At 36.0% G+C, this 15,117-nt stretch overlaps 1 protein-coding gene across 2 annotated transcripts in view; it reads right to left on the reverse strand.

Annotated features, from left to right (window-relative positions):
• LOC106051822 (uncharacterized) overlaps positions 1 to 15,117 on the reverse strand; it is a 115,130-nt gene that overhangs the window by 92,356 nt on the left and 7,657 nt on the right. For both annotated transcript variants that reach the window (XM_056004216.1, XM_056004217.1), the window contains 5 exons: positions 14,011 to 14,184; positions 11,734 to 11,810; positions 10,339 to 10,391; positions 6,529 to 6,653; positions 3,341 to 3,535 (listed from right to left, as the gene is read on the reverse strand). In XM_056004216.1, coding sequence (XP_055860191.1) covers positions 3,341 to 3,535; positions 6,529 to 6,653; positions 10,339 to 10,391; positions 11,734 to 11,810; positions 14,011 to 14,184 — 624 coding nt within the window. The remainder of the gene's footprint in view (positions 1 to 3,340; positions 3,536 to 6,528; positions 6,654 to 10,338; positions 10,392 to 11,733; positions 11,811 to 14,010; positions 14,185 to 15,117) is intronic.

The following is a 15,117-nucleotide window of genomic DNA, read 5'->3' on the forward strand; positions in this document are numbered from 1 at the left end:
AAAGACGTATGTTCAATTTATTTAAAGTTCTACAATAAGAAAATAGAAGAAACCAACGACCGACCAACAACATCCTTATATTAGTTATATATGCTTTTGTTTTGTTCTTGTTTAAGTTTATTTTTTTGTTATATTTTGTTGTTGTTAGCGGCCCCCGTAAGGGGAAAAAGCCGCTATTAGGTTTGTGCAAAATGTCCGTCTGTCCGTCTGTCACACTCAGATCTCGAAAACTAGAAGAGATATGAAAAATATTATTTCATCATTAAATGCGGCTTAAAAAGTTTAGATGCAACGGCTACTTTTGGTTTTCTAAAAGCAAACCGTTTAATTTATAAAATTAATTATGCAAGCGATTTTTTCATAAAAATACACCAATTCTAAAACAATTACGTAAATGTAAGGGAGGCAATGTTACAATATGCTAACAAAGATGGACAATTTTTGTGTATTTTCAGTATCACTAAGTCAAATATATTTTTAAAATGTACAGGAAATGTTTACAACAAATATAAATAATAGTTAACGATGTTTTTTCTGGTCAACTAGCTGCTAAAATTAAAAGAAAACATTTCTGTTTGTTTATAAGGGCTAATAATGCATTTTGTATGTAAATATCACGCACATTTTTTTAATGGACTTTTTATGCAGCGATTTTCGAGCAGTAGCGTAACGTCGCTACATAACCAGATGCTAAACCAATTCCTTAAACTTTTTAAAAAAATCAGATTTTATTTATTTTTTCTTTAGTGCCCCCATCCAAATAAAAGAAGATTATTTTTGTGCGTTATGTCTGTTGGTCGTTCTGTCCGTCGCGATTAGATTAAAAAAACTAGAACTCTAAAAGCTATTGAAAATCTGATTTACACTTTAATGTTCCTCCCGTAACATCTCAATAGTTTTAAGTATCTAAAAATTGATTGTTCCGGATCTTTTTGTGCAAAACTAATCAACCCCAACAAATGTTTATATTACATTCAATTTCCATGCTTAAACGTTGCAAAAACACATTATCAATAATATGTTGTTCCCTTTTTGTATGTAAATAGCATATTAATGCTAAATCAAAATCTCTATACTGACTTATATTTCATTAAGTGTAAAAATGTTTTGGATATTGTTTTATAAAACATGAATTATGCCTAATGATTGTTTGAAATCGCATAATTTACTAATATTATACTTATATTATTTGACAATGCGTCACTATAATTTGGTTATCAATATCAAATTGTTCCGTATTTTCATCTTTAAACAAATTTTAAAATATCGACAATAGGTTGTTCAGGGCTTTAAAAAAAGTAATTTACTAGAATTGATTACTGAAAATTACTTTTTAGACATTTAATTTTTTTGCTAAAACATAACATAGAAGTTTTGTAATCGATAAAGAAAGTTCCGGATTTTGTTTCTTATAAATCGTCGCCAGAAATTTCCGAATTTATTTAAAAATCTACTAACGCCAAATAATTGTTTGAACTCCCTCTTCTAATTAATAAACAAATAATCTTCTCATTTACGAAATAATGTTTTTACGGATTTTTTATGAAAAATATTTTAACTCACTACTCTCTTACAGTACATTTAACTTTCTACCTAAAACATTAAAAAATCTAATTATCGTTAATATTATGTTCCGATTTTTAAGGAAAACAGAATCCAAACACCAAAGAAAGGTATAAAAATCTCTCCACATGGCTGTAGTACATCTAATTTTTATACGAGACCATCCAAAAAATTTAATTAACGGTATTTCATTTATCTGAAATTCTCTTTTTCTTTTACTATTAATACATCCGGAACAATCTATTATATAAACTTTTCAATTGTGTTCATACCTAAAAATTATTGCGATGTTTTGAAACGTAGAATAAAGGTTAATCAATTTTTAATAACTTTTAGTTGTTGTTTTTTTTATATCACGATGACGGACAGACCGACTGACAGACAAAACGCAAAAGCAATGCGGCTTTGATCCTTTTTAAATAAATTCTATTAGAACTCAGTGCACCAATGTCTATGAACCCTCGTTAAATATCTCGTGTAAATAAAGACATTTTTTTTATGGTACCGGTACTAGCCTATTGTGAGGTAATGGAATTTTTTTTCTTTGACGTCATATGAATGGACTCTTTAAATGTAATGTTAAAAGAACGCACTCGGTGCACCAATGTCTATTAACCCTCGAAAAATTGCTTGTATTAATAAAAACATATTTTAGTCTAACTAAGCCGTGTGACGTAGTGTTTTTTTTTTCCTTTGACGTCATATGGAATGAATTCTTTAAAAGAAATGCTAAAAGAACGCACTCGGTGCACCAATGTCTATGAACACTCGATAAATGGCTCGTAATGATAAAGGCGATTTTTATTCTAGCTAGGTCGTGTGACGTAGTGTTTTTTTTTCCTTTGACGTCATATGGAATGAATTCTTTAAATGAAATGCTTAAAGAACGCACTCGTTGCACCAAAGTCAATGAACACTCGGATAAATGGCTCGTATCGATGAAGGCGATTTTTAGTCTAGCTAGGCCGTGTGACGTAGTGTTTTTTTTTTCTCTGACGTCATATGGAATTAATTCTTCAAATGAATTGAAAAAAGAACTCGGTATAGTAATGTTTATTAAGCCTCGTTATGTGACTCGCGTTTAAAAAAGGAATGATATCTTGATTTAGATCTAATCTAGATTTTTTAAACTAGATCTAGATTTTTATTACAGTATATCTAGATCTGGATTTATATTCTAATTAAAATTATTTTAGAGTCTATATCTAGAATTTGTAGATCTAGTTTAGACTAAAATAGACTAGATTAAGATGTAGAATTTCAATTTCTAAACTTAAAGTGTAAAAAAAAAGTGTAGATTTTCATTTCCAAACGTTTTGATCAATATTGTAATGTTTTAATATACTAAAACTAATCTACTATTTTTTTATTTAATTTAAATTTAAATTTACGGCAAATGAATCTTTGAAACATTATTACTTTTGACCATCGGATGGCTGCCTGGTCGTGCGGTTTTCGCGCTAGACTGTCGTTCAGATTTATGGATGGTCCAGGGTTCAAACCCTGCCCGCTCCCATCCCCCGTCGTCCTGCGGGGGGTTTGGACTAGGAAGTAATTATCTTCAACTCTGAAGGAACATCCGAAACATGTAAAACATTTTACATCAAAATTAAATCACTTCTTGAATATTATTTGCGAATATGCAGATCCGACAGGGATCCGACTTCGACGGGGGCCGCCTCTGAGTTTGTGTAACACAAACTCTCTTTGTAATCTTGTTTAAGTTTATTTTTGTTATATTTTTCTTGATTTTAAATGTGTTACTTTCGCAACGTACCAACACAGTCCGGCTTGTTGGGTGAGCTCCAAGTCTCATCTTGTAAACAGCTGGATGACTTGTGACCTTTCAATTCATAGTTGGCGTCACAGTAGAAGAAGCAGACGGAGCCAACCAGATTACTCTTTGTGCAGTTCACCGTTCCGTGATGCAGGAAATACAGACTGTTACTGTCGGGATTGGGGCAGTGACTCGCTGAAGACAAACATAATGACAGTGCTAGTGAAACATGGGGTATAACTACCGAGTGCCAGCGGAACATTTCAGGCTCACATAGGCCTCAACAGCCTCATGAAAAGGAACAAAAATGTAGAGCAAATCTATCAGCCACAGTGCATGACAGAAGTGGTCGTCGTCGCATTAAGATGAACAAACTATATATGATTATTACTAAGTGAGATACTAAGAAAGATAACACATTTTCATAATATCAGAGGCGTGAGAAATTTCGAAAGTTACAGATTAAAATAAGAATACACCTACTCAAATCTTATTTTAAGAGAAAAAAAACAGAACCTTTTTTTTCCATTTTTAGGGGCCGCTGTAACGGAAAAGCCGCTATTAAGTTTGTGTAAAATGTCCGTCTGTCAACTCAAACTAGAAGAAAATTGAAAACCCACATTTCACCATGCGTTGTAGCTTGCAAAGTTTAGGTGAAAAAACTATTTTTTGTGCTTTCTAAAAGCAAGCCGTTTTTTAAATCATGCAAGCTATTTTTTTTTTTGGTTTAAAATACCCCACTTCTAAAGCAATACATAAGGTAGCCTAAGGGTGATTATCTTAACAATACGTTAACGAAGAAAAAAAATGTATCACTTATTAAAACTCGTCTGTAGATTGTAGAAGAAATGTTCACAATAAATATAAACATTAATTAGTATTTTTTGGTTCACTAGTTACTAATTCTAAAAGTAAAGATTAATGTGTGTTAATAAAAGTGAGGTGTTAGCTATGTGTGTGAATGTCAAGTACATTTTTTTAAATGACTTTCAATGCAACAACTTTCTTGCAGTCAGAGTGCTATCCACTGCCGTTGGATATTACATTCACTTCTCAACAAGTTTTAAATAATCAGATTTCATTTTAATTGCCCCGTTGTTCCAGATGTTTTTGTGAAAAGCAAATGAATGCGATGAATGCTTAGTATCGCTCTTTTAACTTAAATTACTTTTATTTTTCTTGCTTAAACATCTTACAAAGCTCATAATACAAAATTAGCAGTTTGATTTTTAACATAAATAACTTATTTCTAAATGATGTAAATGGTCTGAAACTGCTCTGACCTATATTACTGCAATTTACTTGTCAATCGTCGCTAAAATTTAAATATTGTTCCGAATTTTTATGAAAATTCTAGTTACGCCAAATGAATAATATCGCTCTTCTTAAATAGATCTATATAACAATTAATTTTCTTGCTAAAACGTTGCGAAAAACTCATTATTGAAATTCGGTTTTTCCGGATATTTTATTATTTTAAATTTAATATTGAGTTCCGGATTTTTAAGGAAAGCAACTTCTTAATACCAAAGAATTATATAAAAATCTCTCTTCTAAATTATGGTAGATATAACTTTAATGCTAAATCATCTCAGAAATTTAAATATCCGTATTAGGTTGTTCTGGGATTATATGTAATAGCAATGTATATCTATCTATTTATATAGCTATCTATCTATATTGATATATATAGAGAGAAAGATATTGTTACGTATTTCTGAATCTTCTGGCTAGATGTATTAGTTGGCACACAAATAAAAACACAGCAAAGAACTTGACAACTAAACTTTCAGTTTCATATAACTTTAATGACTATTAACTCTAACAATTCGTTACTGTAACATGTAGCGTAGAAGACTGTACAATATCTGTCAGTTTACAGTTAGCTATACTTCGTTGCAATTCATCTCTTCACTTCGTTGCAATTCATCTCTTCTCAACTTTCCTCGAGCCGTATTCCACAGAACAGACCAACGACACACTTCCCAGTGTCGCTCCAGGTCTCCCAAAGCTGAACCAAGTCGTACTCAAGTCTACCGAATCAGAGCCGCACACGTCTTACATCGACTGTATCGACTGTAACGGCTCAAGTCCACTGTAGTTCGCTGTATAGACTTTAACGACAGTAGTCCACTCCAGTTAACTCTACCCTAGTTAACTTGCATCGAGTCGTACACATTTCTCTTCCACAGGGCCGCACACGTCTTACATAGTCTGTATCGACTGTAACAGCTCACTCACGACTCCATACGACTGACTTTCACATTAACTCTCTGGCTTATATAGAGTCCCTAATCGCTTGTCCAAAGTTGCACAAACACTCCTAGTATCCTCTGGAATAACATGTCAGGAAACGTCACATCCAGTCTTTATTTATACATGTAGATTCCAGAAAACACTCGCTGCAGTGTCATCAAGTCGGGGTCACACGTAGTGACCTTTATCTGTCACTGTTCATTAGTAACTGTCCCCCTACTTAGATCTGTTCGTGCCCTGGAACAACACGTGTGGACACGTCACATCCTGTCTTTGTTTGTACATGTAGATTCCAGGGAACACTAGCTGCTGTGTCATCTCGCCGGGGTCATATGTTGACCTCTACCTATCACTGTTCATTTGTAACAATATAGATGTATAAATAAAGATATAGATATAGATTGCTATTACATTGGTCTGACGTCATTCGAAATGATTTTATTAATTAAATGCTTTAAGAACTCGTATGCCAATGTCTATAAATTTTTTTGACGCCATTCGGAATGAATTCTGTAAACGAAATGCTATAAGAACTCGTGCAAAATGTTTTATCAACCCTTGTCAATTATCTCTTTTTGAAAAATACATTTTTTAGTCTAACTAGGCCTTGTGATGTACTGAACAATGTTTTCGTTTGACGTCATTCGGAATTATTTTATTAAATAAAATGCTAAAAAAAATGTCGTCGGTCAATGTCTTTTAGGCTAGGTTTGGACTAGGATATAATAATCTGAAGGAACATCCGAGATATGTGAAACAAAGATTCATACATAATGTAATTGTATTTTTTAATCTTATTAGTCTGCTTAATAAAAGTCATTATTTTAAAGTCTTGGTGTTGTTAATGAAACCAATTGTTAATTGTTGTTGTTTACTTGTTTGAATATAATTATAAAACTAATGATTGATTGTCCAGAAGTGACACTTCTTACCGTAGACATTAAAAGACACACTGCAGTAGGCCGTGTTCCCCTTTGAATCTTTGGCTTCATAGGCCACCAGGTAATTGCCGTCCTTCTGATAACTCCCTATTTCAGGACCGGCGGTTTTTCGAGGTCTGAAAAGTGAATCAGTGTAAGAGAATGGAAAAGCTGGTGAGCCAATCAATCAGAAGGTCTAACAAGAAGAATGAATGCGGGGGACTCTTAGAAAATATACGTGACTGGGAGAAAGGAGATGTGGCTGGGAGAAAGGAGATGTGACTGAGAGAAAGGATATGTGACGAAAGGAGATGTGACTGGGAGAGAGGAGATATGACTGAGAGAAAGGAGATTTGACTGAAAGAAAGGAGATGTGACTGAAAGGAGATGTGACTGAGAGAAAGGAGAAGTGACTGAGAGAAAGGAAATGTGACTGAGAAAATGAGTAACACAATAAATGTTACTGATTGTGTGAATGACGGACAAAGTTGGTGTGATTGGTTGAGTGAATGAGTAATAGACTAGATTTGATTGATTAAATCAGTGATGCCCAAAATACGGCCCACTGGCCAGATCTGGCCCGCGACGTGGTTCAATCCGGCCTGCCGAACCGTCGGCACAAATTGTAGAAATCCCCACCCTCCAAAAGAAAAAAAGATTGAAAAACGTATCTTTACCTACGTTAGGTCCTCACTTTTTCTCTGATAGATTGGTATTATGACTTTTAAAGTGGGAACTAGGAGAGACGACGAAATGACAAGTGGACACTGGAAAAAGTGAACGGATCTTTACTTTTTTGTGGAAAATGATAATAATCCAGTATATTTGTTTTGTAAAGAAAGTGTAGCTGTTTTTTTTTTTAAACAACATATAAAACGAATATGGCGCCATTCTTGCTTTGACCTGTGAATGATATTCACATTTTAAGTAGAGACGTGAAGCCATTTTCCGACACGTAAAACCAAAGACAACTTCAAATATCCCATTCATTTATGTAAGTACTAGGGCCAAAGGTTTTTAATAAAATTGTTCCAGGTCAATTTCCTTTCGTTTTTGTACCTTTTCTGTTATGTGGCCCACGACACGAGTGTCGGAAGTGAAAATGGCCCGCAGGTCGAAATAGGTTGGGCATCACTGGATTGACTGAATAAGTGACAATGTAGATATGACTCACTGAGCGAATGACTAAGTAGACGTGGTTAGATTAATGATTATTTAGATGAAGCTAAAGGTTGTTACGGTCGTTGGTATTGTCTATAGCTGCCAAAGTAGATGTGATAGAGTTAATGGTTGTTAAGGTCGTTGGGATGGAGTCTATAGCTGCCAAAGTAGATGTGATTGAGTTAATGGTTGTTAAGGTCGTTGGTATTGTCTATAGCTGCCAAAGTAGATGTGATAGAGCTAATGGTTGTTAAGGTCGTTGGGATGGAGTCTATAGCTGCCAAAGTAGATGTGATTGAGTTAATGGTTGTTAAGGTCGTTGGTATTGTCTATAGCTGCCAAAGTAGACGTGATAGAGTTAATGGTTGTTTAAGTATATGTGATCAAGTTAAAGGTAGTTAAGGTAGATGGTTGCTAAAGTATATGTTCGAGTAGAAGGGATAGAGTTAATTGTTGTTAAAGGTAGATGATATTTCGGAAGGGTTCTCAAAAGTAATGCACAAGATATACAGAAACACAAGTTAGTTGAATGTGTGACAAGTCAAAAACTCGCTGTCACAGTCACTCAAATTTATCACAGCATTAATTATTATTTATCTTCATTTATTTATTTTATTTTAATTATTTCCCCACCCTACCCCCAAATTCTTCACCCGCACCACCTTTTCCGCTCCAGGCTAGACTTAGTTGACCACATTGGAGATAGATAGGCCACGTCTTTCGATTTATCTTCCCTTGACCGGGGCAAAGATACACACAGACTCTTTGATCTTATCGGCAGGATGTCTGACAGCCGCAGTGGACACCACCTTGTGTGGAATGCAAGTCAATCCTCCCCCCCCCTTTTCACCTACGTCTCTTTGATCTAGGAGATTACTCGAGTCAAAGCGCCTCTCGACGTACCAATGTGCGACTCCCATCTCAAGTCTAATTCACCCACGTGTAAGATAATTCTAAGCCTAGGACATTTCCTGTTTCCGCCCACATTTTCCAGGCCTGTATATAAGGTAAATTAAATCAAGTCAGACTCTCTCTTTCTCATTCGAGCTGAGCTATCGAGTCTGGACTATATCATTTATTCTCACTCCTAGAGGAATGCCTGGTGGTAAGCCGAACGTAATCACAAGTTCCATCTTAATTACTTTTGTGCTATTTCCATTGGATATTATCATGTGTAGTTTATTATTTCATTTATATTTAATTAGTGCATTGTGTATTTCTCACTGTCGTAAGTAGAAAACATGAACATGGCTAATGTATATTTTATGTATTGCATTAATCTATTAATGCTACGTTGCTCAATTGATCGTTGATGCAACCATGTATATATTTGTACATCTTATTTTATTTCATTTATCTCGGTTGACCGCCTTGATAATTTTACTAGCGCACTAATACTGCGTCTAGAGAAGAGTTATGAGTTATCTCCCCTGTATTGAATTATCTCCCCTGTAGTCATTTCACTCTAACGAGAGTTGCACCGCTTGAACGGACACCCTCTCCATTCAAGCGCGCTCCATTTTTCTCGATCGACGGTCGTATGTAAACAAACCGTCTTGGTCACTGACCACCGCCCATTTCAACCCCCCCTTTCTTTCTCTATCCACCTGTGTTGTTTATTTGAGATTATTATTTCCCCTTTTATGTACATTTCTATATTGCTACTATCTGCCATCTATTTTCCAAATCCCATTTGTCATCATCTCCCCACTGTGCTCTAAAGCAATTCTACCAATCTGACGAATGCACCTCAGTCGAGGGCATCGATAAGATGCATGAGAGACATGTCCTAACTTGTCTTTATTTATCCGCAGCCTCCCTCAGGTGTCTGCCTACTTACCTGCCTATTTATGTGCTTAGTGCTATTCGGCACTGCACTTGCCTACTGAGATCTACTCAACTCTACTACTTGGCGCTATCGGCCTTGCCCGCCTATTCGACAGCCCACCTGTCAACCTATTAGGTGCGACGTCCCTATAGACTCAGGTCTGTGCGAGACGTCATAGCTACGCCAACCCTCTGCAACTCACGGGACATATCCTGTCAACTACGCTGCCCACGGCAGATCAGCTCTGCCCGCAGTACACTTGTGCCCACGGTAGCCGGCCACCCGCCCTACTGTGCCCACTACAGATATTGGAACTTAGGATTGAGACTCCATAAGAACTATACCACCGGCGTCCCTCTATCCGCTAGAGCGCCACCTCCAGCTGCAGAACCTCAAGCCAGGACACAGCCAGCTGCGACATCAACAGGACAAACAGCTAAGTCAGAGGACAAAGTGACATACTCTCTTATTAGGTGCAAGAGTGATGATTAAATCTAGTATTATTTGGAGATAGATGCAAACCCTCCCCCTTTTTATTCTTATATGTATATTTATGTAAATAAATATTCTTCATTTTTAACTTTTGTATCTATCTTTCATTGCTTGTCTCGTTGCGTGTCTGCTCCCGATTCATATGCTGATATGTTGGTGTGTGATAGCTTTAAAAATAATCATCCCCTAGACAATAAACGCGCCAAACACACGTCACATTTCCCCACCTGTCACAGAATGTCATCCAAAAGTATACAATTCAGATATTCATATTTGAATACAAAGAGTTTTCTATGTCATAAAATTGTATCAGACAATGATTTTATTCCATACGTACGTACATCACATTACCATCTTCTTCGTCGTGAGCACTTGGCTTTCTCCAGGTGACTCTCTAACAGAGAAACAAGAGAATAGGATTAACTTTGTAATTTTAAACAGTGGCGTAGCACGGTACCCATTGGCCTAAGTTCAAGACTATGAAGCTAGAAGTAAGAGCCGTGGGTTTGACACTCTGTATGTATTAATACTTTTGGAAATACATATTTAAGGACGTGGGCTTTCCAACTTTTACAAGTAACAGTGCCGTTACACTCAATGTGTGTACGTCTTTTTTTAACAAACGTCTAGCTTGCCATGGCCCTTATAGGTCACCATAAGTTGCTGGACAAGTGAACCTCCACGCTACTACTACTCTGTTGGGCTTAATTATAGTCTCTAGTTACATTTTAAAACAAGAAAGTATTTTTAAAAAATATACTTTAACAAATGCAATGTTTATAGTAAGCGTAGTTCTATTAATTAGTTTGGATCAGTCATTTAATTAAATTTGTAATCGATCTAGAATAGCAATAATAAATATGTGCGATTAGAATTCTTTTTACCAATTGTTTTTGTTTATAGCAATTTCCTGCTTTTAGCTTTCTCACTACGTTGTGATCTTATCCCTTGTCTGGACCAGTTGGGAAATGGGGGTGGGGGAGGGGAGAAAGAAACTGAATATCTTGAAAATGTTACCGTGATCACTTTTTAAATGCATTTATAAAAAAAAAAGTTTAAAACTGAATGCGAATTTCAGTTCAATCCTCCTCAAACCTCCTCAAGCCAACACACTAATCATCACTTTTGAAAATACAAGGTTTTATAGTTAGTTATCTATTGTTAGCTTTAAACTTCAAAGCGGCTACCTACAAAGTATAAAGGGGTCTTATTCAATATCAGAATAATTTATTTCTCTTGTTCGATACCAAACAAAATAATGAATAACCAGTAATAAGTTAACTAATTGATTATTTTTAGCGTACCCCGAAAGTGGAATATAATTATAAGCGGCCTGTCCGTCCGTATTGATTCTTGTTTTGTCAGGTAAAATAGATAATTATAAAATAATAATTTTTTTTTTAAATGTCAGCTTGATCAGAGATTAGGTACGGAAGAAATAACGTGTACAAACTTTTGACCAGACAGAGTAAGTTGATATGAGCGTTGTAAAAAGACGAAATCGCTCCTTTAAGACTAAAAATTATGTCACGTTAAAACACCATAAAATGTCATATTAAAACCCAACAATATGATCTGTTAAGACTTCAACAATTATACATTCATACTCAACACTATGCTACGTTAGGACAACATATTCACATGAAGACCTATCACTGTCACGTGAAGACACCACGACATGTGTCACGTTAAGACTCCATGGTGTGTTATGTTCAACGTCTCTGTGTCACACTTACAACGTCTTGTTTGCCAAACTCTACGGTGAAATCATTTATTGACGGGCAGTTGATTGTTGGTGGGACATCCCTTCTACCTGACAGAACAAAGAGGGGGAAAATGAGTCATTGGACAAGAATGAAATCTCGAACAAAATTCAGACAAGATCAATTGAACAGAGACTGAACTTATGTCTCCTCTAATCAAGTTTGTCTCTGTACTCATGGAAGAATGTTTTCTCTACCTACAAAGTATCTTTCTGTTATCAAGTGAAAAGGTCTTCCAGGGTTAAAGAGCGCCGAACCAACAAAAAGCTGAGAGAAGAAGCCAAACCTAACCACATGGCCGGCCTTAGGCCACTGCAACCTATGCAGTCGCAGTGGGCCCCGCGCTTTCATAGGCCCCGCGCTAATTCTAAGAGTAAATTATTAAATAAAACAATTCTAACATATATAAAAACAAGGTTTCAGTGGTCTCCTGATTTTCAAGAGCATTCAGGAAATATTCTGAAAAGGCAAAATTTACGAAAAAGTTCTGAAAATCTCCTGAAATTATTAAAATAAAAACAGCATGTGAGCTTTCATTTAATAAAAAAATTATTTTCTAATTTTAAAAAATATCTTAATTTTGACATTACGCTTATCCCTACCCAGACTATGCCATGCGCAATCCGTTTCGCATAGGGCCCTGCAATCGCTATGGCCGGCCCTGCCTACCCATGCCACGTATGCGAGCGCTATTGTGTTTGCGTTGTTCTGTTTACGTTTTTTTCATTGTAGACTTCGTCAGTCGAGACAAAAAACTGAAACATCCTGAGTGTTCACGTCGTCTTGAAGGTGCTCAAAATAAGTGAATCGCCTTCGTCTCTACGTCTCTGAATACACATGTGTAAGCATGCATCAAAGTGCATTTCATTGTTTAAAAGCAGAAGAAATCCGGGTATTAAGTTTTTCCCTACATTTTGTGCTGCAGCAATGCCTTCTCCTGGTGTTTATATCGCTTAGTTAATTTGATAACAGGTTTTAAAAAACGAGCCCAATAGACAAATAGCAGGAAGGGGAGTGTCAAGATATTTCAGACACATGTTAGGTACATACGTTTGTAATGGGCATGATCGTTGCAAAACATTTGTTTTTTGTTATTAAATTTTAAAAAGTCATTAGAAATTCAGAATGATATTTAGGTACTCATGAAAGATTCGACCATTCTGATCTAAGAAAGACGGGTCTATCTTTAGCTCCTCTTTCGTGATCGAAGACGAGCACATTTGTCATACCCTATGGACTTGAAGATGACTGTAAAGTCCAATCCTCGCTTTAAAAAGCCGGTCGCATACGTGGCATGGGTAGGTTTGGTCAGTTGCAGATAGGCCAGCTTCTTCTCTCAAATTGTTGTTGGTTCGGCGCTCTTTCACCCTGGCCACTCTTCTTGCTTCAAATCTCGAGACTCCGAGACTCACAGCTTCACGCCATGAGGAGTGATTGCGAGCTAGTAGATCTGGTAGACTCACATGACAGAAACATTAATAAGTCTTATCAAAGAGGGCTTTGAGTCAATATTATTGCAGACGCTTATAACAAAAAAACGAGGTATTAAAGGGTCTTATTATAAAATGATAAGAAGTCTCTGAAATTATTAATTTCATTTTTTTTACTATGGAAATATTGTGAATAATAGTAGTAGTCTTAAATATGAAGCAATAGTTACGATCCAAATGCAACAGACTTTTTTCTGTCTGAAAAAAATGACGGCCTTGGCCTTCGTGCTCCTATCGTGCACTATGCCACCGCAGGCTGAGAAACGCGAGGTTACAGTGTTTGGAAATAAAATGTCTATACATATAAACATTTTTTAAAATAATTATCATTATGGAAACAAGTTAACAAAAGAACTTATTTCTTTTTAGTATATAAATTCATCCAAGCCATTCTGAATATTGTAAGTATTACAAATGTAGAGCACTGATGTAACTTCGAGATATTATTTGTAATACATTTTATTAGTCTCGAAACAGCTTTGGCCTCGGCTATGAAAGAAAAACGTGCCAAACGAAAAATGGCTGGTTCCTCTACCACTAAAGTGAACCCCCGCCTTAACCTGCGCTACATGGGGACGGGAATATCTCTCTCGAGAGTAGGCTTAACTGTCACATGAAACAAGTGTTTTAAGAGATGAACCCTAGTCGTTCTACGGCTGAAGGAGGCCAACAACAACAGCACAAAAACACCATCTAGAAAACAGACAGAGCTTAATAGAGATCTATACACAGTTGTCAGGCTTTCAATGACACTACTCACGGTTAATCCAGCACATGTTCTGACAATAGTGCCACCATCCCGTATCACAGCGGTTCTCACATCGGTAATGAAGCGTTTTCACGTGCTCTGTTTGTCCCGAGGAAGCTCCTTCTGCCCCTATGTACTCAGAACGTTTCCGCTTGTTTTTCAAACTCTGTCGCGTGGTTGTTGGATCTGTTCCAAACAAAAAGGTTTCAATGGAATTGGATGAGACAGTGATGGCAAAGATATCGGGTGTGCTTTGAGATGCAAGTTGAAGTTAAGGCTAGAATCACCTTGTCCTTGCTATCTTATTGTCGTATTTTATACATTACAAACTTTCCTTCAAAATTTTGTCGTGCTTGTTATTGATTTAAATTAGAGACTTAAGTAGAAGACTTTAAAAGTTCATAGACTTAAATGAGAGACTTAAGAGACGTAAATTAGAGACAAATTAGAGACTTGAGAGACGTAAATTAGAGAATTAAATGAGAGATTTAAGAGACGTAAATTAGAGACTTAAATGAGAGACTTAATAGACGTAAATTAGAGACTTAAATCTACGAAGTCATAAGTTGTTTTTGCTGACATAGATAACTAAGTTAACCCTTTCCATGCTACAATAGTAGCCTACTAGGAAAGAAAGCGCACTAATATGAATTCGACCTAACCTAGGAAGTAAGAAATGAACCTTTATCTTTATGTCTTTCAGAGTATTTTATATTAAGTTGTATTTTTGAATTCGTAAATTTTGGTTCAGTATTATATGTAGGCTATTATTTCTAATTATTGTACCGCCTTTGGGTGTCTCTAGGTTTTGGAAACTCTTGTAACTCTTCTCAAATGTGAATATTCATCTCTTATAATCCTCTGGAGAATGTCATTTCTGTTCGGATTCAATCTTAGTTCTCTACCTGTGACGACCTCGGACTGAAAAGGTATGTGTTCCTCCACTGTACCTTTAAGGATGACTTTTGACAGTGAGTCATTTCATACAATAAGACCGTCTCTTCACAGTGTTGAGGAGTTTCTCCGTTTTGCCAGCCAGAGTGTTGATTTTTTAATAGTATTGACTAGGCAACTTTTGCAAATAGTATTGACTTGGCAACTTTTGCAAATAGTATTAAC

The sequence above is a fragment of the Biomphalaria glabrata genome, chromosome 11, assembly GCF_947242115.1.
Source record: "Biomphalaria glabrata chromosome 11, xgBioGlab47.1, whole genome shotgun sequence".
In the NCBI taxonomy this organism is placed as follows: domain Eukaryota; kingdom Metazoa; phylum Mollusca; class Gastropoda; family Planorbidae; genus Biomphalaria; species Biomphalaria glabrata.